The sequence below is a fragment of the Cygnus atratus genome, chromosome 1, assembly GCF_013377495.2.
Source record: "Cygnus atratus isolate AKBS03 ecotype Queensland, Australia chromosome 1, CAtr_DNAZoo_HiC_assembly, whole genome shotgun sequence".
Classification (NCBI taxonomy): Eukaryota; Metazoa; Chordata; class Aves; order Anseriformes; family Anatidae; genus Cygnus; species Cygnus atratus.
In genome coordinates this window covers 178451895-178478655 of record NC_066362.1, presented here as the reverse complement: position 1 = coordinate 178478655, position 26761 = coordinate 178451895, and the positions used below count along the sequence as shown (strand labels likewise).

The following is a 26761-nucleotide window of genomic DNA, read 5'->3' as shown; positions in this document are numbered from 1 at the left end:
GCATTTTTGAAAAGCTGAAGGAGGCACTAACTTCCAAGCTCAGAAAACCCTCCTGAAACTTTCAGCAAAAGAAAACCTCAGACTTAGCATAGCCATTACTTAAAGCTGAAATGTAAGAAAAAACTGTAAGCAGTATACGCTATTTTGAAACAATACAGTTCCTATTAGATCACTGGCTCCATTTCTTATAAATATTTGATTGCTCACATAAAAAGCGTATTTTGTTCTCAGCCATTATGCCCAAATCTGGAATTACAGCAACATTTCCAGGGAGCGCTCTGTATTTTCATCTGGGTAGATGACAACAGATTCGTCCACTAATGCAAATTGTTACTTTTCATTAAAAAGAAAAACAAATAAAGCCAGGCTTCCCTAATATAACAGCAGTTTGCATTCAGAAACAACTCGCTTTGGGAGTTCATGATCCCAAAATAAAGATGGCAGCAACTTACATGCAATGTATTCTGCAGCAAGGATTCCACTTGCTGTTTGCACTTACCGTTGCATAATAAAAATACCCTTGTTTATTTGTTACTTCCCTAACAAAGACTTTGATTCCCTCGGACAAGTGTATTTTAAATATTATTAGCCAGTGACATAGGCACCTAGGACTTCACTTTAACCAGAGCCGCCGAGACAGCAGCAGTAACATTTTTTTCTCACTTCTGAAAATGACCTCAACATTTAGAAACCAGAGGAGAAATTACATACACAGAAAATCTTAGACACTGTGACAGAAAATAAAGCAGTGAACACTCAGCGGAGATTAATTAACAGCCAACCTCCGTGCAGCACGGGGACAGCGTGCCTGTTCAACCTGTTGGCATTTGCATTTTTTTTAGGAGGCATAGCTGCTCTGTGAACAATAGGGTCACAGTGGGAGCCAGCAACGGATCCTTTATTTTAAGTAAAAAAAAAAAAAGTTTCACGCCAGAGGCTGAAGTTCCTCAGCATCAGGGAAACCTGCACACGGGGTGAAAACTGGCAGAGCAGCGGAAGACGACGGCCGGCATTTCAGCATTTTTAAATGGAAATGAATGCCATCAGCAACTCCCCAGGGAAGTTTTTAAAGAGTCCAGTTAGGAAATTGTGACAGCTTAGTTTTGATTTTATCAGCATACTGGCTACCCAGTGAATGAAGAAAGGCATCAGGAAGATTTGCTTCATTTAGAGTATCCAGGCACGAGGACGCTGGAAGGACACTGACACCTACTGCAAAGATCCACCTGGGAGTTAACAGCAGATCCCTAATTTTCACACACATGATGAAACTGAGACTGCACAGGCCGCTCGGGGGAAAGGGTCTAACAGCTGGAACGATGTCAGGAACCCTCTGGTAAATAAGAACAGGGGGGCTGTCATTGAGACCTTGCCTATGCAGCTGATGCACCATGCTGTGGGCATTCAGGAGCATCTAATGACAGCAGAGATACGTAGTCATGATTAGGAATTTATCATAAAATCATTTATCATGTAATAAAATTCATCTGAGGTATTGTGCAAACACAGAATACCCCACACATCTAATCCTCGGGGAGATGACTAAAACAAAAGGTGGATCATCCTGCCCAACGTCTGGTGCTCAGTGAAGAAACCTGTGTCAGAAGCACAGTTCCTCCAGGCTGCTTTGAGTCGATGCAGCGACAGGTATGTTCCAGAGGTAAGTGCCTCACAGGGAGAAGAAAACTTTTGTTCTCCCGTGGCTTAAATGGGAGTTGCGGAAGACTATTTCTAGCTGAAGTCATGTTCGGTGGGATAAATCTGCATCTACTTGCATTCAAAATTACCAACATAGTGACTGTCACACCTATCTCTTACAAAAAAAAATTCCTAACGTTTTCTTGCCACTGCCTTCGTATCTTCTTCCTATCCCTTCCGCCTTCTCAGCTTCCATGACGCCTTCTCTGCCACACAGATAAGGAGTTGACTCATTAGATAAATGAATGAAATGGAAAAAATGAATATATTATCCAACTAGTTTCTTCCAAGATACTACAGCACTGTGAACCTACACGTATTTGATTTGGGTAACATCTCTGTGCAGCTTCTTAACCAAACAGATTGTGCTCCTTACACTACACAAATCCTCTGGTACAGATACACTTTCTCCTAAGCATGAAATGAGCAAAACTGGTAAGCATCTCCATTTTCCCCCCTCTTTTTCAGAGCAATTAATTTTTGTATAATCCAGCTGTCACTGTTCCTTCTTCTGCCCTTAGCTCTAAAAACTTTTGAAATTGTTGCTCCATTTAGCAACATAATTAATTTCCCTTAAGTTTTCTGAAAACTGCAGCTGGGTTGTGGGTAGACATCAAAGTCAGCAGTGCAACACGTCAAAAGTACAAAAGATACCAACATCTTGGGAGAAAACAAGCAATACCAGCTGCTACAAATGCTGTTCAACAGAAGCCAGTGACCAATAAAAGGAGGCCAGTTTCAAACTAAACACCATGAGCATGGGCAGGGGTTTGGAGCACTATGGTAGGTGAAGCTAAGGAAATGCAAATCACAGGAAAAAAGTTTGGTAGTCCTACCAAATAACCCGTGCATGCGGAAAAAGAACACAGCTTCTGCAAACACTTCTAATTATTACTGTGCTAGAACTTTATCTCTTCTGTGTGCCCGTTTGCGATAAAGCCAGCAGACAGAAGGAGATAAAAGCATCAGCTATACAATTTCCTGACCTGTCATCCCATCTTCTCAAGAACTACAGCTGCGTTTGGTTGGCAAGCAACAATCACCCACTTCGTCTGCTGCTGTCTCCCTTCACTCCTGCCTAGTCTACAAGGAAAGCTCGAGGGGAGGGAAGAGAGGAAAGAACTGGAAAGTTTATGTTCATAAAGGAGCTGGCAAACACTGAAGAGTAACACACACATCATGTGAGTGCATGTGTTCATGCTTTTCCTGTTCACCAATCAAAACAAGTCTTTTAAAAAAATCCAAACAAAACCCAAATAACAGACCTTATAACCCCTCTACTCTAAGACTTCTTTTATTTGTAAAGGAAATTGAGTGCTTTTGGGGGTGTTGACATGCCTGATCTCCTAACATAAATTCCTAACACAAATAATGTTCACAGGAGACATCACAGCATTAGAGAATTTGGCTTCTTGTATTAAAGAGAACCTAAACAAGCAAGGGACAATTTAGGCTACTTTAACCACCTCTGCCAAGGAAAAGCATACTCACTGCAATGCTTGCTTGGTATCCTATACAGTTCTACAAGAGTCAACTTAAAACCTGGTGATTTCCATTTGTTGTAAAACACATTTTGAGATCTGTTTCAAATGCATACAGTATATGTTAAACTATTGGCTGGATATGGAAGTAAACATAATAATAACTACAGAAATGCTTCTATTAAAATACTACTTGTACGTACCACTGGCTGTTTGGTTATGTCCACCAGGTCTTTAATGTTGTAATACTGATGTTTCTCAAAGGCAGAAAAGAGCATGTCCAGTACTTGTTGTTTATCAGCTCGAGCCCGTTTTCCATCTTCTTTCTTTTTCTTTTCATATTCAATCTATCAATTAGATACAAAACATGTTTTAAAGACATTCATATGTAAAGCTGTATAATTCTTAGTGCTGAACATTAAGACATAAAAAACTCTATAACAAAACATTGTTCAATGACTCAGTGCTTTTCATCTAAAAATTTTTCTTTTGAGCACTCAAATGTTCTTTTATGAACATAGACTAAGCATTTTGTCCTCAGTACAATAAGCCTTTCAGATATGTATCTCTGCTTTAACCAGTAAAAAAAACAACAACGGCAACAAAAAAATCAGAAACAGAGCCTGCAAGATGTGCCCAAACCTGAAGAGAGAATTATTATTAATACAGGAATCTGAACTGAGCTGGTATTTTCACTCTGTTGATGTCATAGGATAATAATAAACAACCTGCAAATTACCACGCTCAGGAAAATCCAGGGACCAACACAGCTGCACCCACGACCACAGCAATCACCTGCTCAAAGCACGCTCCAACGGCCCCTAGACATTGCCTCATCTGTTCCAGAAATGGCACCTGAGACAACCACTCCATCAGTGTAAAAACAATCTTCTCCAAGTAACAGCACACTTCTAGGAAATGGCTGGGAGCTCTTCAGGAGAAGTCTGACTAACACACACAAACTTACTGTTTGTTGTCCAAAAATAAAACTCTGAGCACGTACAGGCCCCTCATTGCCAATTATCATCTTACTTCAGGATGTATATTTAAAAAAATATTTAAGTGTTTTAATCTATGCAAGATGACCATATATTTTTGCAGAAACTTTTATCCCTGCCAGTCTCCAAAAATACCTCCTGCATTTCACCAAGTTCATCATCAGAAGCAAGCTTTGCACAGACCAGCAGACGCCAAACCAACCCCGACCACCACTGATCACCAAGTGCAAAATTTACCCGTGCATCACCCCATCCACCCCCCGAGCACCCCTAATAACCCCCAAACTCTTTGGAAATGACAAACATGTCCCAGAACATCATATATTTGATGTCATCAGCAGGTGCTTGCAGACAAACTGCATGGGTGGATGCAAACCAGCGTGACACAGCAGAACAGATTCAGGCACTAGATAAAGCCCTGGCTGCCAGCAGGATAATTTTATACAATAGTCATCCTGCTTCTTATGTCTCCAACCTTATCCTCAAGGAAGACCTTCAGAGAAGAAGCCTAAAAATGAAAATTTAAGGTTCTACTGGATACTAGAAATCGTATTTTTGATGAGAGACATTAGTTTTATGGCACAATTTATTTTTTTCCTGTATTTCACAGCCAGCTAACTCCCTCCTGCTCTCCGAGAGATAATATCCCGTCTCTTGGTATCTGTCTCAAGAGGGTAAAGACTATCAGCACCTTTGCCCTTGCTCACGGGTCTCTGGCCAGCCAACTTTCCGTTCAAATTCTGGTACAGATTTCATCATTAAATCGAATGCAGAGCAACGGTTTCCAACCTGTAACTTGAAGGTTGTTCCTGCTGCTTAAAAGTTGGAGATGGGCTCGGGCATCCAAATACTTATCTGCTTTTCCAGTTACATGTCAGTGCTATGAAGGATACAGCATCTCTGCTCAAATCCAATTAATTTTCATCCACTGATACATTTTGGTGCAATTATTTAAAATATTCAGCCTCTTCATTAAAAAAAAAAAAGCCATTCAAAACAGTAATAGTTTTGTAATGACAGTAAACTGCAGCATCAAGTAAAACAGCTTTGCGTAACATCATCTCACTTGGCATGATCTGTAACAGAACTGCTACACCACAGAAACTGGAGTAGGAACATAAATCTAGGACATCAGTCTTGCTATAAATAACAGTTTGTCAAAACATTTGCTTCTTCTCAAAGTCCAGCAGACAAATCATTAGGGCCCTCTGCTGACCTTGGAAAGGTTTTAATTATAAGCTTTGGAAACCATGTTGTGGATTCAATTTCTTTCTTCTGCTGGTGTAGTCTCACAATAGAGGGTAATGCCAAGTAGACCGCATCTAGCTGCAAATGCAGGAAGTAAAACTGCAGGGATGTTGAAATATATCTGAAAAAGTCTACTCAGTCTAGATGCTTTAAAACTACAAGCCCAAAAAACAGTCAGGATCCATTAGTATAATAGAAAATTATTACACGACTTATAAAATGACAACGTTCTTGTGGCTGTAAGGCTGAATTCTTTACCAAGCAGCATGGCCATGGATGTACTCAGGGTTATCTGCCTTGCAGCTCCACCAGCAAAACAGAGGCCTGTTCCCTGCTGGGTATATTCACATGGTCGTACAGGCATCGGAGAGGCAGGGAAAAACTCATTCACCTAAAAGTTTACGTCTACATACTGGAAGGAGCCCAGCAGAGGGCCACCCAGTTGAGGAAGGGCCTGGAGCACCTCTCCTGTGAGCAGAGGCCGGGAGAGCTGGGACTGCTCAGCCTGGAGAAGAGGAGGCTCAGGGGGATCTCACCCAGGGCTGTGAATCCCCGCAGGCAGGGGGCAAAGAGGCCGCAACCAGGCTCTTGTCAGGGGTGCCCAGCGCCAGGCCAGGGGCAGTGGGCACCAAGGGGCAGGCAGGAGGCTCCCTCTGAGCACCAGGCAGCACTTGTGTGCTGGGCGGGCGGCTGAGCACTGGCCCAGGCTGCCCAGAGAGGCTGTGGGGTCTCCTCCTGGGAGAGCGGCACAAGGCGCCTGGACGGGGTCCTGGGCACCCTGCGCTGGGGACAGGCCCCGGGTCTCTCCCTCCTCCCCCTTAATTTACACCTGGTTCAAGTCAGAATTTCCTAAGATACATGGTGATATATGATGTGTTTCTCCTGCCAGAGAAACCAGCGCTCCACAGTGACCACCTATGAATTATGCGGCAACCACTGTCATGTCCTGACTCAATGCAGAAATGTAGGGACGTGCCACTAGAACATGTGTGAGTACTGAGGACAATAAAGCATGCAGACTTTAGGACATGCATTTTTAATTTATTTTAGTATGATAGTTGTCCCTTTGGTCTTGAAAAATACATGAATGTCACATCTCAGGCTACAGTCCAAAGTTTATACTTCAGGCTAGCACTGAAAAGGGGCTGTTTATGATCAGAATCCCATCACAATGTCTAGTCTGGGAGTCGTATCTCCACCTACAGCAACAATTTTGGTTTCTATTTTCTAGTAGCATTTTTATTTGAAATCTGTTTCTTTGCTATGTAAGCTGGAGAGAGCCAATGGAAAAACCCATTGTAACGTAAGTAATGAGATTGAAATTGCTTCTTAATGAGCAAGATCACCATGAAGTATGGCAGCATCGTCATTTTACATGGAATGAGACCAAGACAGAGAAAATACCTGGCAAGCACAAAGTTGCAGACAGTGCCATGTTATATTATGTTCTCAGAAGAAAATGAGTAAACAACAAACCCAAATATTACTGAAAATACACCAATCTAGCTGGGTACACCAAATATTTTTTGTCAAAAATTGGTCCAGATTCTTTCCCTTTGGTAGTTCACAGTCAAGCACAGGAACTGCTGTTCTGTAGGGTATATGGTATGTTTCTTTCCACATCCGAAGGAAAGAAAGAACTACACCTTCATGAGATCCTCTTCAAAAATCAAGACACTGACACTGTATTCTCCTGGAAGCAGACTTTTCTGAATAGTCTCTTCAGTCAACTGCAACGGGCTTTCCTGAGCCTGACTTTTCAATCTTCCTTGACTGAGGCATTCACATATTTTCCAGTTTTTCTGTGCAGTTGCTGATCAGGTCATGGCTGGTATCAGTAAACAACACTCTACTGAGCTGTCAACAGAGCACTATTACATTTGAGACACTGGCGTATGGGGACATAACAATGTTTTGAAGATACGCGCATGCTAACGTTTTACAGGAGGAAGAGAGAGATAATTCTGTGATTATCCAGCTTTAACTATTTGCCAGAAAAGACCTGATACTTCAAAGGTCAAGTTCAGAAGATGGTAGGAGAGATGAAGGCATTTCTATTTGCAGTGCCCGACTGAGTTCTGGGTCCCTGCAAACACTTGAGGTCACTATTCAGTGTAAAGATCTCTGAATTTGTTTCTGAGGTTAGTAACTTCTTTCTGACTCCACAGTACAGCAGCTGATAGATGTGGTGTGAAAGATGCAGCCAGTTACAGGCTGCATGACTCTGCTGCAAGAGCAGCTGTTACATCTGTTCTTCCCAACCCTTCTGTGATTTTCTACCTGCCCCCCCAAATAAAACAAAACCAAAATGAGTAAGAAGAATAAAACCAGAAACGAATTGCAACCTCCTCAGGTAGGCAGGTCACGCTGAAGGGATGGAAGAAACCAATCTCATCCTTTTCTGGTTTGTTTTTAAGGAGAAAGAACAAGAGCCAGGCACTGAGGTCATTTGTTCTGTACATGGCAGAGCTATGGGAATAACAGGTATGTTAGGGGGGCAAAGAGGAAAGCTACCGTGACTCTCAAGACTACCTATAAAAGCAATACAAAAAATCCACAGTGCTGTTCATACCACTCCAAATGAGAAAAAGGGAAAATGTGCTTAGCTAGCAACCAGCTACAACTCTCTCCATGTGGAGAAAAGAAATAATCCTTTTAAAATTGGTGCTTCCTACGCACGGGAAAAAAGTAACAATAAGGAAATTCTCAAAACTGTATTCGCTGATGTTAGGTCTCTGACAGGATTATCTCATAATTGGGTATTAAATCCTAACTATATGAATAAAAGTCTCAGGTAAAATAACACAAAGTGGTATTTCGAACTGAAGCACAATCTTTTTTTGCTAGTAAACTACTACTCAGCATTCTTCTTTCTCTATTATTTTAGTGGCTCAGAAAACCCTCCCCAGTAGGTAGGAGCTTGTATTTTACATCCTCTGTTTTATCTAAAGTAAATCAAAGAAAGTGTTTGCATTTCCTATGAGAACACAACGTGAATATTCTAAAATTCTTCATTTTTTTAATGTATAAAAACAACTCACACATAAAACTGATTGTCAACCCCCTCCTTGGCTGCAAACAAGTTATTTGCAACTGGTGTCTCAGTCGCCTATGTTTTAATTAGCAACACTAGCTTTTACCTCCAGCTTCAGCAACAGCTCCCACTGTTGTCTAGAAACACTGAGTGCATTGTGAAGTGTGTTTTAAAAAAACATGGTATGTGTTGCTTGTTTTCTTCTTTTGTCTTGTATTCATGCTGCTCATAGCAAGTTACAATGCATCCTTTCATTTTTTTTTCCCTTTCTGTTTTCTGTGTAAACAAGATGTTTTATGCAGTAGGTTTAAAACACTTCTTGAGAGCCACATTACAGAATACATGTGCACCGTAAACTAATTATATTTATTTAGAACTGCGTAGATTTTAAATTTAAAGAGCATTAAAATATGGTTTGATTTCAAGGAAGGACCATTTTAGAACAAGCTGTCAAATGGAGAAGTTGCTAGCTTATCCCTGCAAGACTTCATAGAGAAATCAATTTCTCTTTGTTTACCTTCACAGTATGTTGCTAAGCTTGCTGAAAAGCTGCCAAAATTGCCTTCTTGAAGGTATCATTAATAGGGAAGCTTATGTATTACACTTCTTTGGTAGACAGATAACACACAGATGATAGAGAAGGCATGATAAGTGGGACTAAATATAAAGTTTTATCTGAAGATGTCTGAAAGAAGTTTTAAAAGGTCTTAAATTCTTTTCATTCTTTTTTTTAAACCAAGGAATTACCTGATAATCATTGAAACCATTTTTGTGTTGCTCTATTGACTGAATATCAGATTTCAGCTCTATGCAAGGCAACAGCAACCACACCATGCAAGGCTTTCTTGCTTCAGCTGCAAGAAGCATCATGCTCGCATGCTCTCACCCTGATGGGGGACTTCAATCACCTGGGTGTGAGCTGGGGAAGCCCCACAGCAGGCTGTGAGCAATCCAGGAGACTCCCAGAGTGCGTTGAGGATAAATTCCTGGTCCAGGTATGAGACAACCCAATCAGAAGAGAAGCGTTACTGGGCCTCGTGCTCACCACTGGGGATGAACTCATTAAAGAGGTTAAGACTGGAGGCAGTCTGGGCTGCAGTGAGTTTGCTCCTGCTCCTGCTTGAGTTTGTGATCTCAAGTAATACGGGCTTGGTGAAGAGCAAAGGCAGGATCCTGAACCTCTGAAGAGTGAACTTCCAGCTGTTTAAAGACCTAGTGGATGAGATCCCCTGGAACGCTGTCCTTAGGGACAAAGGAGCTGACCAGAGCTGGCAGCTCTTTAAGGATGCTTTCCTTAGAGCACAGGAAGTCTCCCTCCCCCTGTGTAAGAAAACGGGCAGGGAGGGCAGGCAGCCGGGATGGCTGAGCCAGGAGCTGCTGGTCAGACTGAGGCGCAAGAAGGAAATGCACAGGCAGGGGAAGCAGGGACACGTGGCCTGGGAAGAGCACAGGGATGCTGTCCGGGTGTGCAGGGATGGGGGCAGGAAAGCCAAGGCACGGATGGAACTGAGCTTGGCGAGGTGGAGGGAGGGGATTGTGCCCCTCTGCTCTGCCCTCGTGAGGCCCCACCTGGAGTGCTGCGTCCAGGGCTGGGCCCAGCACAAGGAGGGTGTGGGGCTGTGAGAGCGGGGCCAGAGGAGGGCCGTGAGGGTGGTCAGGGGGCTGGAGCACCTCTCCTGTGAAGACAGGCTGAGAGAGCTGGGGATGTGCGGCCTGGAGAAGAGAAGGCTCCGGGGAGACCTCATGGCAGCTTTTCAGTACTTAAAGGGGGCTTGTAAAAAAGACAAGTTTCCTGTTTTTCCTGTGAAAAGTCTTGTCCCAAACAGGTCTGTCATATAATTACAAGCAATGCACTAAGTTTAAGAAACTACCTTCTGTTGAAAACACCAGAAAGATGTAATGAAGAGGTTTAAAAAGTCCATGGACTTGTTCTCCCAGTCTTACATCCTTTGAGTCATCTAACCTGAACCTTAATAAAAGACTTAAAGAAAATAAAAATGTTGTAGGAAGTAGTCCTGCCTGGGTCTTCAGAGTCAAGGCAAGGCCAAGAATGATTCAAGTGTATGTCCGATTAGACTTCTCCCATCAGAACATCTTTAAGGCAAATAGGAAAACCAAGCACTGCCCAACCATGGATGTGGACATGGACAGCTATGTATCTGCTAAGAACGTTACAATTAGTTCACAAGAGCATTGTAACTTTTTAAGAGGCCTGGTTATATCCTGGTTATATTGCCTGAATTATCCACAAAACTTAAATTTCTGTAACAGTACCACCATAGCAGTTTGAAACTGGAATAGAGATTCAAAGATTGACTACACAAGTTACACTGTTGTATATATACCAGTGTGACTATTTTGATTAAATGTCATTCCCTTAGCCGAAATAGTATTATTGCTCTGATCATCTATGTATAGATCAGACTTTGTACAGCAACTACTATAAAACAGTCCCATGAGAGAAAAATGATTATTTTGGGTTCTGTAGATATGCTTTTCCGAATAATGCTTAAATATCACCCAGTATATTATCATTTGTTTTATGTAAATAAAATCTTAATAAAAAGTGTAAAAGTTTAAATGACTAACACACTGACTCATTTCTAGTATGACTTAACATTCCTCACATTCAACACTAACAGTGATTATACATGCATACATACAAATTACTCAAAGAGGATCTTTAAGAAAAAGGACATTATAGTTTGTATGTACATCAACTGATCTGGAACAGCAGCGTGGGTGTAATATTGACAAAGCTAATGATGCAAATAACACGTACTATGAAGGTATGAAACTGTGAAAAATTATCAGCTGCTATTCTTTCCTACTCATGTCAGTTCCTGCAGAGGACTAGAAAATAAAGATTCAAGCCTTTTGCCCACCTCCATGTGATATTTTATTTGGCTCAAAGGAGTGCTTCCACATCTTATGGCACAAAGCAAGAATTTTTTTTTATCCCCAAACTTTAAAATTACATTTAAAAAAAAAAAGACTAGAGGGAGAAAGCAGTAAAGACATTGGAAAAGGTTTGGGTAAAGGCAGTCTGTCCTCCACCAGGTAACAAGAGAAGATAAGAATTGGCAGACCTTAACCCCAAAGGTGGTGTGGGTTTTGAAGGAGAAAGAAGATACCCAGAAGAAAAACTATGGGAGAAACCAGATAACATGGAAGATTTCCAAAGACTGTGTCCTGCTGTGAGCAAAGGGCTACAGAAAGCCTGGACTGCCAACAGCAGCACCATGATTCTGGAGTCCTGAGCCAGACACCTCCTGGCTAGAAGAAGGGAAAATATTCAAAGCTACTTACATTATATTGATGATTAGCCACGGGTTTGTAATTGGTGGTTACTGCTTTGTCCAGCTGCTGTGATAGCCTTACAGGTTTAGAAGATTCTTCTATCTGTAATCTTCAAAAGAAAAAAAAGAATAGAATTAATAAAAGCTTCAGACAAGCACATACTCAAAATGTTCCCCAAATCTGCAAGTATGAACCATCCCTTATTGAAGGTGAGCTGCAAACAAATAATAAGGCAAAATAAACGAACACTTCTGAAATTTTTCCTACTCCTTTTGCTTGAGGACACTGTGGATTATTAGGACACTAGATGTTACTGGAGATACTGAAAACCAAGCAATTGTGAAGGGAAGATACTGAAAGCTGTGTCTGAACACAGACTTCAAAAGCCTCATATTCACATGGAAACAAAGCCCTTGTATTTAAAAATTATCAAAACCAAAGCAAACAAACCCCAGATCAGCTTACTCGGCTGAGAACTGAAAAAGCTTTCAATTTACCTCTGTTGACACCCAGGCAACAGCAAAATCAGACTCCATGACCTTCTCTTAGATATTTTAATGTAAAAATAAAGATTTCTCTGACCTTTCTTTTGGCACTATAATATAGCATCAGAGCACAAATAACTATTTGAAAAGCACTTTTAAAAACAAGAAGACAGAGAAATCCACCCAGTTTCAAAACAACGTGCAATCAAGTCTCAATGAAACAGCTGACAAAAGGTGACCTTTAGTCCTGTTTGGGAAGGACTATAGGAAGCATAGAGGTTGAACATATTTTGTTAAGTTCATCTCTTTGTAACTTAAAGATTACTTATGATGGTTTTGAAAAAGAGCTCCATATACTTCAGGCTTTGCTGTCAAGAATTACTGTTTGAAATGAAGATGCAGGAAACCAAGGTTTAGAAAGGTGCAAGCTAATGCTCCTCCAGAGAATATATCTTCATGATGCATCCTGTTAATATTTAGAAAAAACTAAACTGTTACCATCAATGCAGTTATTTCATTTCCAAATTTTGTCTCATAGATAGATATATACCTGCTTCCTCTTGAATCTTTGCAAACTTGTCCTTTGTTCTATAGTTTTACTTAGCCTTAATAGACCATTGCCTTGTACTCTAGATTTCTAAATCAGCAGAAGGTACATCAATGCCTTCTTCTGTCCAAATGTAGCATGTTTTCTTCTAAGCTTGAAGGAAAATCAATCTGAAGGTAAATGAGTGGGTTTACCACTGCTCTAGCAAATCAAGGTAGAAGTTTTTATCACAAGAGTTTATCATCTGGCCTTCAATCTAATTAAATGATTTTAAAGATTTTATTGACCTCATTGCCAAAGGTCTCCTGAACTCTTAACTTTCAGAAAGAAGCACAGACATTACAGGAAAGCTAAATGAATATTGTCCAAGTCTTTTTCTCCACATCCTCATCTCCTGATTTTCTTTTTCTTTGTGGTCTCAATAAATACATATGTTTTTTATTAGTAGTATTTATTATTATAAAAGCCTATATGATATGTATGTCTTTTTAAAAAATCTTCTCTTGCAGTTCATCTTTTTTCTTATTTTTGTGACACATGGAGTCTTTCTGTCCTCCCTCTCCCTCACTGTACTTTTCACCTCACTTCTCCCCTCTCCCTCTTTTCCTTCAGTGAAGGAAGCAGAGAGACATTTCCTGCTAAACCTTTTTACAGATATTGCTTCTGTTCATGAGACAGCGGCTCCTGGAGAATTACACATCTAAATGTCCCATGACTCAAAGGAATAGGTGGTAATCCACCATTAAGCCTCCAAAATAACCTTCTCTAGACCTTCTAGTATCCTTCTTTTTCCTCTAATACCTTTCATTTCTCTTCTGTTTTTCCTTCCTGCCCTTTTCCGGCCTTCCAGGGTAGCCTTTGAAACAGGGGAGGAGAGGGGCTGTGCTGCCGCATGTTCTCAGTGAGCGTCAGGATGGACACCTTGAGGACTAAGCCACAAACTTTATGTATCCATTTCTCACAAGGTTTTCCATATTAGCGATTAGGAACACCTATATAACACTTTAAGTTTCTGGTAGGACATTAAGAAGGCCCAACAACCACCCGTCCCCTACTTTCCTTCACACCCCAGTGACACTCGATGGCTCACACAAAACCAAAGAGCAAGGCCGTGACTGCTGAAGGCCACAGCCTGGAAGCTTGTCTCTCCTTTTCCTTTTAGGCCACTGCACCACCCCCTTCTTCATCTGGACCAGAATTTTATATTTGTTTGGCGATGTTGTTCCAGAGTCCTTCTCATTACAATACATGTGAGAGACAAACAAGGTTCACAACAACACCAAAGTACATCAGAAAGTCTCCTTCATGCTCTCAGGGAACACTAGGCTTCAGAGGGTGGCACTTTTCCATGATTAAATCCCCCTTTCATATGGTTTTATATTCATTACTCTTAACAGGGTCAATGTACAATATCCACCATTTCTTCAGGAAAGCAGCCAGAGAATATTAGCCCTTCCATAATGAAATGCCAAAGACTGAAAGTACGGACTGAACACGTTTTCTTAGAAGAAAATGCTTTATAATGGTAGTGTCAACCCCCCTCTAACTTCTTAATAAATTAGATATTTAAGCATGCAAACAACGGAGAGCTCTTTAGCCTAGAGCCTGTAATGAGAGCTTCACACTGCCGAATGCTAAAGGGCTCTTCCTGTTCTGGCATTTGAAAATTACAACACAGGAAATTTCATCACCCATTTCAGTGAAGCTTCCATAAATTAATTATTTTTTCTTCTTCTTTTTGCATAGAAGAACACCAGCAATTTATCTCTTAACATTTTTCACTTAGAAGGACTCGCTATGCAGGAAGCACATTTCAGTGATTTTATTTTAACCTGCAAACTGCTAATTTGCAAAACGTAGAAAACCAAAAGTGTTGAACTAATACATTTCTGTGAGGCTTCCATAGGTGTGATGGCAGTTAAGTTACACATAACATGTGCAGTTCCTCAGAACACAGTAGAGAAAGTAAAGGAAAACTTCTTGCCTTCTTAGGAAACAGGCTGCAACCCTACCGAGTTATAAAATGGTTATCTAAGTTTCTTTGTGAAATGACAGAAAAATTCAGAATGATCAACACGTACCAACTAACCAAGATATCATACATCTCATGTATGCATCTCAGGTGGAAATTTCAGAGATACCAGTGTTATATTTCAAAATTTCTTCCGTTTGTGCCAATGGTTTTCAAATTTTGATCCACAGATCTCAATCCATCTTCATAAAACTGGCCAACACTACGGTGCTGACTTTTACATCCTGTTCCTACCAGATAAACTGCTGTGGTGAAAAGCAAGAGCACATCACATCCCTGGGATCACTTTTTAATGGCAGCAATTACAGCAGTTGCCACATGCCAGTACAGAATTCTAAATGGGAAGCACGGTGACTCACGAGACAAACCTTTTTATTAATATGCATTTATTCTACCCATGCATGTTGCTCTTCGTCTCCCTAATGGCTGCCCTTCTCATTTCATTTCTGAAGTGTTCACCATCTCCTGGAGGATGACAGAGCCTCAGATTGCCTTCCTTCTGCCAGATTTCCGGGCTGAATATGGTCACAAATTACCAAATCGTTGACGTGTTGAAGCGCTGAAATTTGCTTAGTGCATTGCAGGGTAAAAACAAATACCCTGCAATCACTTTATCCAGACAATTTGTTGGTAGAGATGCTCTTTGTGGTGAAAATATGGTGTGGGGGCTTTTAAAACTATGATATCATTTTCCCATATTCAGAAAGTAGTATGTCTGGGTGAATATAATGGATTTTTTTTTAATTTGTATAGCTGTTGTTTGAAAAAAGTTAAGGAAACATATATATTTACATATTATAATAATTACACAAATTTTTAACAGAAGCTGTGAATTACACATTACTTTTGCCTTTTAGACTGCTGTTTTAATATGTAACAGATAACATTACTTCAGAGTGCTCATTTCCTAAACCGCATTTAAAAAAGCAGCATTAAACCAAAAATATTACGAAGCATTTTAGCCAGGGTGTTCTCAGAGTGGATCTGCTGAATCGTAATTGAAACTGTTGGTAGGAATTAAAAAAAAAAAAATCAATAGACTTTCTGAGTCACTGGTGACACTGATTTAAAGGAGCAGGGGCTTTTTACCTACTACTCTTTATTATGATTTGCACGTGTGTGACAGTTAAAAGCCTTAGTTATGGAGCAGAACTACACACAACTCTCCGAGGATTTAAATTTTCCACATGGCTCTTGTTGCAATAGTTAACGCCAAAACTCATGCTAGTATCTGGCCTAAAAAAATAAAAAGAGAATGCAGATTTTTTTTCTAAAACTGCCAATAAATTAACGATACAGCAGCCACCAGCTTGCACACTGTAGTTTTTCTCTTCCACCCCCACGATCAAATATAGCTCTTCTGCCCTGAAATACAGCAAGTAACCAGCATGGCATCAAATTTGCCACAGCCATTTCCCAGCAAAATACGTTTTATACTGCAACTCTGATTTGTCATTGTGACTAGAGTTGAATAAAGGGAAAAATATTCAAGCAGGCTGGAAATAATTGTATAGGACTTGTCAACATGCAGCAAACTCTCTGGGGAAGACAGATGAAGGCAATATTTACATTCGTATGAGGAGATGCTTATTGGCTTTTAAATGCACGAATCTTTTAGCATCAAGAAAATAAAACAAAGATAAGCCTTAAAATAAACCTTTAGAATAGATGATTTCCTCTGATTAATCTTCTGTCACAAAACAAATGTTTCAGAGATTAGAAATAGGTATTAATCAGAAACATTGCTAGCATTTGAATTCTTGACATTTCTAAAGAAATTATCGTGAGGATGGGACCAAAAAGTTTCTATACGTTTTTGTGCTTGGTTTTATTTATACAGGGCACTAGCAAGGAAAGGGCCAACCTTAGTGCTGCAAAAAAGGAGAGGCTGGTCTGCTTCTCTCTCTGCAACATCACATGACAGAGACACGCTGTCATTTCACTTGAAAAGAGCACGGCCACTGCCCAAAGCTTTGGAGGAGTAAGGAACACAGATCTCTCCAGCTCTGCACAGTTTTGCACCTTTTTTTTTTCTTTGAACCCTCACAGAAGCTCCCAACCCAGTACCAGAGGAGTGAAAGCCAAGGACTAATGCTCTTTCAGTCCCTTTCTTAGTAATTTTGTACTTGAACCAGACACAGGCAGCTGCATTACACGAGCTTCACAATACCTGAAAAAGGCAACCAAAGTTTTTTCTCTGCCTTCATACTTTGCTAAGCATCCCAGACATGATAGAGGTAGCTGTGTCCTGCAAAATCATGAAGAAAACAAGCTAAGAAGTTAAATATATGTGTAATGATATAGCTTCCCACAAGCTTCTCTTGTGTTTGTGTGGACCACACCTTGCTTAGGTTCAGGTAGCACCTTTTCTGACTTTTCTTCCAAGTAGGTGTAAATTACACAACAAGAGAGTCGATGACAGACAAGAGACAAATATTCCTAAGAGATGCTGAAACTTCACAAAGTTTTTGTACTTCTGTGAGAATTAAGGCAACTCATCACCCTGTGGGGCACATCCTACTAATATAACCCCATGGAAGCGCCCAACCACCTACAGCACAAGAAACCACCAGAATGACTTCATTTGTAAAAGCGCACATGAGCTGATCAGAACGATGACAACCTGTTGCCACGCAAAGCCATCTGTCATATATTCTGAAAGATAACAACTAGCGAGGTGCAAATTCAGCACATCTTGTCTCGTTGCAAGCAGAAAAATCCTATTGTCTCCTGTTAAATGGAAGCAGACGACTGCAGCCCGCTGTGTAGTTCCATCTATTCTTCTCTTTCAGACACAGCGCACGCACCAAGTCAAGGAAACGTGAGCCCAGCTCCGGTTGTAAGGAACAGACAGAGACAAGGATGAGCTGAATGGAAGTGGCATTATGAAGTGCATTTGCCAGCATTAAGTACTGAAACATTTCAGATTATTAGCACAGTATATGATTTGTAACTAATTTTAAGTCCTGAAGTCTTGGCATTTCAAGAAGAGTGCTGCAATTATTTTATGTTCAGGAAACCTGTAAGGTTTTTCTGAAGTTGACATCTCCAAGCATGTATGTTGAAGCCTGAGCAATGAATCATTTGAAGATATTTTCAGGCCTAATATTGAGACAGGCACCACAGTCATCACTGAGACTCCAATTCTTCGTATCTTTCTCCAGCACAGAACACAAGATGATATGAACGACAATTTGGTAACAAGTAGCCATTTCTTTTGGGTTTTGTTTGTTTCGATAAAATGGGAATAATTGATTAAAACCACTAACCTCCCATTTTTTCCTCTGAGTTTAGTATTGCAAAGGATTGAAAACCTTTTGGGCTGAGGTTGTGAAGATAAATAATGCAAAGATAAAGTAAGACAGCCTTTAGCATTCTAGGCATGATACAATGGAATAACTTTCCCTAGTGTTTGATGCTCAACTTTGAACACTTTAAGTGATGCCCTAATGCAACCAGCAGGAAAAAAATGCCGGGGTCTGCTTGACATCATGGATATTTGAAATCGAGCTCAAGTATGTCTAATGTATTCTTCTGGAGGATACTGATGGGGCCAGGCCCTGGTGGTTGCTGGTCCATACTGGGGACGTGGTAGAGGCATAGAGGCGTATGATCTGAGGCTAAGATTAAGAAGGAATCATAACTCAGAGATATCTTTCATGCAGTATGACTGTTAATGAAGGTTGTAAGTGGCTGCTGTCTCCAGCCATTTTGTTTGTTGCTTCTCCCCTTCGCTTGTTATCCCTCTTTGGGATTATAAGGACCCTTTTCAAATGCTCTCTCCATCCACATGCCTTCCCGATGACACTTCAGCCCCGTGAAACACTCTGCATCCTCCCTGCCCTCCCTGGAGGGCCTGGTTCAAGCCAGCGTGGACCTTGTGCCATGTGAAAAGCCCCTTCCACAGCTGTCACGCATGCTGTGCAACAACGGGAAGGCCTGTCGCAGTCAATCATACTTATTGCAAAGAAATGAACACTTTCTTATTATGATTCACATATGCTGGAAGGGCAGGGAAGTCTGCGGCTTGGTAATTGCTGTAAATGTCAAGATTTTGCAGTCCTCTCTATACTACAATCATCATAGTCAATCATTTAGTGCCCAGAAGGGAAACAAAACCTTTTTTATTGGTTCTTACCGTACTTTCAACATTTTCTTATTAATACACACACCACAAATGTCTCTGTCCAGTCTTCAGCCCAACACAAATCCCAACAGAAGTGAGAAAATCAAATTCAAGAACAAACAAAAGCAGAACCAGAGGGGGTGGTCTTCTCCGAGGCTTAAACCAGGGCACAGGTGCATCCACGCAAGCTCCATTACCTGCATACAAATTTGTTTGCAATTCATCTTAAATTCTAAGGAGGTAAAGCTGCAGGACACAATGCGTTTCTGTAGCTGGGCTGTTACTTTTGTTGCTCGCTCCAGCAACAAAAAGGTCTAAAAACTAGGCTGAAGTAAAATCAGTGTGCTTTTGTGTTGCCCAGTGCACACAGGCACAACCTCAAGCAGTGACGTGAGACGAGGCAGAAAACTGGCAGGGTGACAAGGTGTGCTGGGAAGAAGAAATTAGGCAACACGTCGGAAGAAATCAGAGTGAACGTGGGATTTGGGACATTAGATATTTCTGAATTCCTTTAGAAAGGATGACATACAATTTTAACTTCATACATATCCAAACACATAGATTTCATAGTCATTCCTATTAAAAAAAACACAAAACAAAACGATAACTATTCAACACCACTTCTTCCTCTTTTGTGCTATGAGAAAATGTAAAAGGTAAGCTGGAAAAGAAAATAAATGGCTGCATAGTTTTGGGGAGGGATCAACTTTCTGAAAATGCATAAATGAGCTTAAATGCATGCAAAATCATATTAAGGACAGTGCTTTTAAGACAAAATGTAAGGAACAGTTTTATCCTCCCTGCTAAAATCTCATGGCTTTTTATTGCTTCACAGCCAGATGTTGGCAAGTCCTGCCTTTTCCTAATACGGTTTATTCTAAATCCTAAACAAACAAAACCAACAAAACCACACAATCAACCAAGAAATAAGAGTATTTGAAGCAGCGCTGATGAAATTCAGACTGCTAAAAACAACAGCATGGGTGAAAGGGTTAAAAGACAAGCATTGTTCCCATTCCTGCACCATGATATATATTATACGCCATGTACACCTTTCTGAAAATTATGCAGTGTGGAGTCCTATGCTTACCCAAACTTCAGAGATCACCAGACAGAGGCGTTGGCAGAGCACTCCAGCCCAGCCCAGCTGGGGAGAGCGAGCCTTCAGTTACAGTAAGTTTATAGGAAAGCCTGCAATTTGAGCAGCTCTATGCTCTTTTCCTCCATGGGAATGAAGGTGAATGGTGGGGGAGAGCTGCACGTATCAGTGCCTGCTCGATGACCACCAGCTGCATTACACTACCCTGCCCTTCCCGTAAGGGAGAGCTGCCCATCCGCCCCACCTACAGCAGGGGAAAGGCAGGGCTGAGTTCATTTTTAATCACCCCCAACCCACCCTTCTCCCACCATCAGCCTTTCCGCCGATGTGTTCTGCACCACAAACTCCCCTTCCCCCTCTGTCACCCCTCTCTCCTAGAGGAAACCTCTGAAGGCCACGAAAGGTGACCTGAGGGGCCCTGCCCTGGTAGCTGCACCAGGCCCTGTGCCTCAGGCCCATCCTCCCCTGGACTCCCCCCGACACGAAAAAACAACCTGTTTGAAAGAGTGTGTGCCTGTACTGGGAACACACAGCTACAAATCACTTACTGTTTTAAGAAAAACTTCAACCTGAAGAGTTTTCTGGATATCATAAACCAATTGATTCCAGCATTAGACCTGGATGTCTGAGGAGATAAGAGGAAAGAACTGACTTCCTAATGTAAAAACCAAGACAAAATAGATCTATAAGAATGAAGTTACCTTCGGGTATTTATTTATTTTAAAGACAGAAATGGCCATTATATTCATGAAATGATAATCTAAATTTTTCTCTGGTGTACTGCTGACTGAAGAGTATCCAGTGATACTTCATGTTCATTATGTCAATTTTGCTATGCTACATCATTTTTAGAAAAACATCCTGTCATGATTCAATAAAAAACCAAAAATGATGAAGAATCACCATATGCTTGTGCCTTTTTATTGTGTTTTTTAAAGATAGTCTCCTTTCCCACTTCCATTTTCAAATATAGTTTCCTTTCCCGATCCCATTTTCCTCAGTCCCCAAATTTCTTCATAACAAAGGGTGTTTTTGTTAAACGCTACTCAGATTTTAGAAGATGAAATTTGAATTCTTAACTATTAGTTATTTCTAAAATTAAAAAATTCCACAGCCTGAAAATCATTAATAGTTTTCTTGCCAAAACTAATCTGTTTTTGCCTGCTGCTCTGAAAACAATAGTAATAAGTAACAGGGACTTGCAAATCCAGTCAACAAAAAGCTACACATTTCTTGCCTGTGTGGTGGGATGGAGCTAATTTTCTTCATAGCAGCTTGTATGGTGCCATGGTTTATATTTCTAACCGAAACAAAGCTGATAACACACCTGTGTTTCAGTCACTGCACTGCACCCAGGGTATCCCTGCTTCTCACCCTCTGGTGTGCAAGAGGTTGGGAGGGGACAAAGCAAGGCAGATGACCCTAACTAACCAGAAAGACATTCCAGGCCAGACAACATCATGCTCAGCAATAAAAAAGGGAAAAGTGGGGTTTTAGGTAGGTTAGCCACCTTTTTCTCGGGAACTGGCTGGGCATCGGTCTCCTGGTAGGAGGTGGTGAGTTATCACTTTTGCCTTCTTTTGTGTTCTTTCTCTCTTCTTCCACTTATCATTTGGTTATTAGACATTTTCTATCTCATCCAACAAGTTTTCTTGCTTTTACTCTTCCTTTCCTCTTCCCCCATCCCACCAAGGGTGAGCGGCTCTCTGGTGCTTAGCTGCTACCAGGGTTAACCCCCAACCTGGTGCTTGCAGATCCAGAACTGCTTTTCATTTTGCTATGGGCAACAAGAAACAATAATTTTAGGAAGGAGTCTTTTAGACAGAAGAGCCATGTATACCAAATCCTCAAAAGCCTAAGACTAGAATTATTGGTAAATAGGTGGACGATTTACAAGCTCAGTCAACTTGCTCTGCAATTCTTTGATGAAATTGCTCAGATAGCTAAAGAAAAGCTATAATGAAAGAGCCCGACTGTTGGCTAAGAGTCCCCAAATGAAAATATATACATATAAAATCTACAGCATCTCTGCTACCTCTCCTCTTCCAGTGACAACTGGAACAGCGCTCCCCTTCGCTCAGCAATGTCTTTAGGGAGTTGCAGCTGCAAGCGCTCTGCCTCCAACTAGGCACTTCCATCCCTAAAATGCCACTTACCAGATACCTCATCACTCCCCCTGTAGCTCTCCAAACAGCCACAGCATCTGGCTCCATTGGGGATCTTCCAGTTAAAATTTACTGTAAACAATTTAACAGTTTGTGGCAAGCTGGGAAGCATTTGGATTACTTCCCTAGAAAACCTCACTGCCTCAAATACTTCAGGTTTTTCCCTGCCTCTTCCTTCCTTAGCCTGCAGACCTAAAAATGCCAGATAAGCGGATTGTCTTTTTGAGGACATCCACCTCCCTTCTGCTAAAATAGACTTGGAAACAACCAGCAAGGGGCTGCTGCAAAGGGCACTGAAATGAAACTGCTCCAAGAAAGTACTTCGTGTGCATATGTGTAAATGTGCCAATGACTACATAGTGCCGTTGGTAGCTTAGAAGGTAAGCCTGCACAGTTCATCTACTGTTCAATAGCTTAATCATATGCTCACTCTAAGCTGCTGAATTAACCCACCCAACGCTTTTCAGGAGGCAAAGATAACCAATTGTTGAACTCTGAAAACACACTTAAAAGCAAAATCAGCATTAGGATAAAAGACAAGGTGCGTATTCTCAGCAAGCCTAGGAATCCTCCGCTATAAACAACAGAGCAAACACACAAAGGGAGAGAAACCCATCCTTCTCCTTAGTCCATGTGAAAAAACAGTCTTGCTTAACCTCTAATGGGAAAAACTTACCAGTTTCTGGTGCTAGCCACAAAAAAGAAATGAAGCACAGCAAACCAAAGAGCAGACTGAAAGATGCATCAGTTAAAGCAGAGGAGATTTTTTCTTCAATTTGATCGTCATTCTTTCAGCCAACTGTATTTCCATTGCCAACTGTACAGCACTCTGCCACTGTGCTCTATTTGTTCAAATAGCTTAATTACATTTTACCTCCTCCTGTTTTGCAAGACAAGCTCTTCCCCGGCTCCCCCTCCCACTGCACTGCCCACCTCCACTTGAAAGCCGCTGCTGCGCCATTCCTCAGCTGTCCTTTGAGTGGGGACCGTGCTCCCACGAGCAGAGCAAGGGGGCACGTGGCCACGGCAAAGCCAGAGGCAGTGCGGCTGTGTGGATGGAGCACAGGGCACAGGAGTAACGGGTAAGAGCTGCTGGGCTGCTTCATGGCTGGGAGGCAATGGCAATGGGGAGAGGTGAGCTGTCATCATGAGCTCCTGCTCTCCAGGCTGTGTGAAGGAAGGTTTTACACCAGCCCTGAATCATTCAGCCCGGCTCCGATCACCTTCCTGGAGGTCTGTTCTTTGAAATCCTGCTGCAGAGGGCAAATGTTAGCATCATTTTCTTAAAAACAAAAACAAACAAACAAACAAAAAAAAACAAAACAAAAAAAAAAACCACTGTTTTTTGTGCATCATCTCTGAGGCTTATGGTGCTTGTCACAGCCACAGCTGTATCAACCCTAGCCCTGATACAAGATCTCACAAGTATTTTGAAAATACCTTCAGGATATGGAAGCTCTGGCTCAAGACTTCAGCTTCAAGCTCTGCTGCAACTCTCAAAGTTATTTTAAAAAACTTTTCCAATACTTTTTTTTTAAAAAACACCCCGATGACCAGAAGGCACAACAAAGAAATGGCTAGGTTTTCTGGCAACTGAGCCCAGAACCATAAGATATAATTCTGAATTTCAATAATATAACTTTAAAACTAACTTTGCCTTTGTTTTGGAAAAAGAAAAAAAACACAACTTAAGCTTGGTAGCTCAGAATATTATCTTTTGAACACTCCCTAGAGAGCTTATTTGTTAAGAAATAAACTTAGCTCCATGCTCTAGTCAGCTCTGCTACACTAGTATTCTCCTCTTAATTAGAGACTTTCAGAAGAGTGTCTGTTATTTGTGAATACACTGAAACTCACCCAGACTTTGTGAAGCTGTACCTATTCTGTTATTAAATAAAAAAAACCAACAGATTTGATTACAGATTCATCTGGCATGACAAATTCCAAAAACAGTTAATGGCTGAGGCACAAATGTTGTCTAGCTTCCCTAATAGGAAGCTGTATAATTGGGTTTGTCCCTAAGATCTGTGTGAAAGCAGACTCTATGCAAGCATAATTCAGTTGAGTAAGTCCTCCACAGGAAAAAAAAAAAAAAGTCTTGAAAGAAGCTTCAGAACCATTGTACTTTAAAGAGCGCTCTGCATAGTTTTTCCTAATTACACCTACAGCTACAGTTCAAAATATGTATGTATACAAAAAGAGATGCTTTGTGTAAGTTTCATTTGTTTGTCATAAAACTGTATGGAATCAAATCTAGCAATCAGTAATCCAATAATGAAATATAATAAGCTGTAACACTATTATTCGTGAGAATAAGAATTCTTCAATTTTTAATTCAGAATGCAAATCCGTATCAAACGCCTGTGTAAAGCAGCATATCTTAGAAATGTTAATTGATGTGTAACTTCATAAAAAGTATCTTGGGATTAGAGATATTGAGACATTTAACACCAACTCAGGAGTATCCTGTATTAAACAATACAGTATATGTAGAGGTTACATGGCAGTAAATTTTATCAAAATGTTTTGTCAGCTCAAAATTATGTGAATTTCTGAGCATGTGCACTCTTTTCAGTGGCATACGTTATATATTTTTATGATCATTATATATCACATATACATACCACTTTACAAAATGACAATTTTTATTTTCCCAACTCATTATGTCTCCTGTTACGTTCCTTTCTTTTGACACAATGCCATCAGCTTAAAGTACACGTTCCTCATGGATTAATTACTGGCTTTGCACGCAAATAAAGTGAAGAGCATCTCTAGGAGAACAGGGAAAGCAAACCACCTTTGGTGAAAGTTGTTATGTTTGACAGCTTTGGAGCTGGTGGACAGCATTTAAATTGCGTGGGAGATGAAATTTTAAATTCTAGCCCGAAGTCCAGAGCAGCTAAGGATGCTCTAGAGGAAAGAACTGGAAAACAGAATCACTTAAAAGAAAGAAACAGCTGTAACAAACATTTAATTCTGAAAATGCAGAGAATAGTCTAAAAAGCCCAACAAGTTTCTTCCAAATAGACCTTTTCGTATCATGTTATTTCTGCAATATTTCTCAGAGTACTTGCTCTACTCCACCACCATCCTTTAATTTTATTAACTACCCAAGATTTTGGAGGATTCTTACATCTTTCAGTGCTGAAGGGAATGGAAAATAAATTACCTATTTATTTATTTATTATTTACTGCTTTCCCATCTGTATTGCTTACAACATCTGTATCTAGAGCTGCAAACACTGTGCTTGTGGTAAGTGGGGAGAAGAGAAAGCTGTCTAAGCTAGCCTGCTTCTTCAAGCTACATGGAGACTTAAGACTTCTATGGCAGTTCGTCATTTCAGCCTAAGTAGTTCCTGCTTTAGAGGTCACAGGATCTGTCCGAGCTGAAGGAAACAGATGCTATACACTGTATTCCTTTCTGTACTTGCCTTAGCAGGAACAGAACACACACAGCTTTTATGGTCTTGGAATAATTTTGGAAAATCCTCCATTGCAAAGGAAAGAGAAAACTTCATATTTTTACTATAGAAAAAACGCCAAACTTATGTGAAACACTGTTATAATTAATTTTAGATTTCTCTCCATAAACTAAGAAAATAATTTGCCATCACTTCCTCTCGAGTGCAAATTCTATTAATGGCTGCATGAAAATTAAATTTGAAAAAGTGACTGGCAATGCACAGCTTTAAACAGAAAAGAGTATGGAAAAATAGTAAGAAAATACCAAATTACAAAGAACACGGTCCTGTGGATTTAAGCAACATGCCTTAACAATGAGTATTTTGGTACGCAACACCCAGCGTAACAAACAAAAGAAACACCTTAGTGCGATGAAACGCAAACAACCTGAAATGGGACTTTTCTCTCTTTGCACATGTTCTACGACAGACGGTACCAGAGTGGTATTTGCTGCAAATGAGTTTAGATCAGTTCTCGAAACTGAACTCCATCCATGAACAGATTGCACCATCTGCTTCTACTAATATACATTAGAGAATGTGTATTTTCCATAGCTGCTTATTTACTCTCTAATCAGAAGTCTGCAAGATAAATAGGTAGAGCTTGGCTATGGAATAGCTACAAAACATTATCATTTGTGGATGTCAAGGGTGTACACAAAAAGCAGTTAGGTTATGTGAAAGCTGTGCAATGAAGTAATGAGAGGAAATTAGGCAAAAAAAAAATAAATTAAGAAACACGCTGGGATACTACCAATTATTGCACTGATGAGAGAACTACAAGTGCAAAAAGCATAGATGTAATAAAGTTTTAACCAATAACATGTAGAAAAAAAAAAAAGAGAAATAATTTCCCAACTGAAGCATAAGTAGAGCTGGCTGGAAATCTGAATTTTTATTACATGATTTTTGTGTTTTCAAGAAAAAAAAATCTTGAATCAGGAGGTAAGCCAACATTTAAAGTTTTCATGGAACAGAAATCCTTCAAAATTTTGTTTTGGAAACCCAAACATGATGTTCCCAAAACAAAATATGCTTTCCCAGTATCCTCAGCAGCTGCCGACTGAAATTAATGCCATTCCTGTCA

At 40.5% G+C, this 26761-nt stretch overlaps 1 protein-coding gene across 1 annotated transcript in view; it reads right to left on the bottom strand.

The window, feature by feature from the left end:
- Positions 1 to 26761, bottom strand: part of GTF2F2 (general transcription factor IIF subunit 2) — a 90889-nt gene that overhangs the window by 4231 nt on the left and 59897 nt on the right. Inside the window, exons 7-8 of the mRNA XM_035553313.2 lie at positions 11769 to 11868; positions 3383 to 3526 (exon numbers count right to left, since the gene is read on the bottom strand). Of these exons, the coding sequence (XP_035409206.1) occupies positions 3383 to 3526; positions 11769 to 11868 (244 nt within the window). The remainder of the gene's footprint in view (positions 1 to 3382; positions 3527 to 11768; positions 11869 to 26761) is intronic.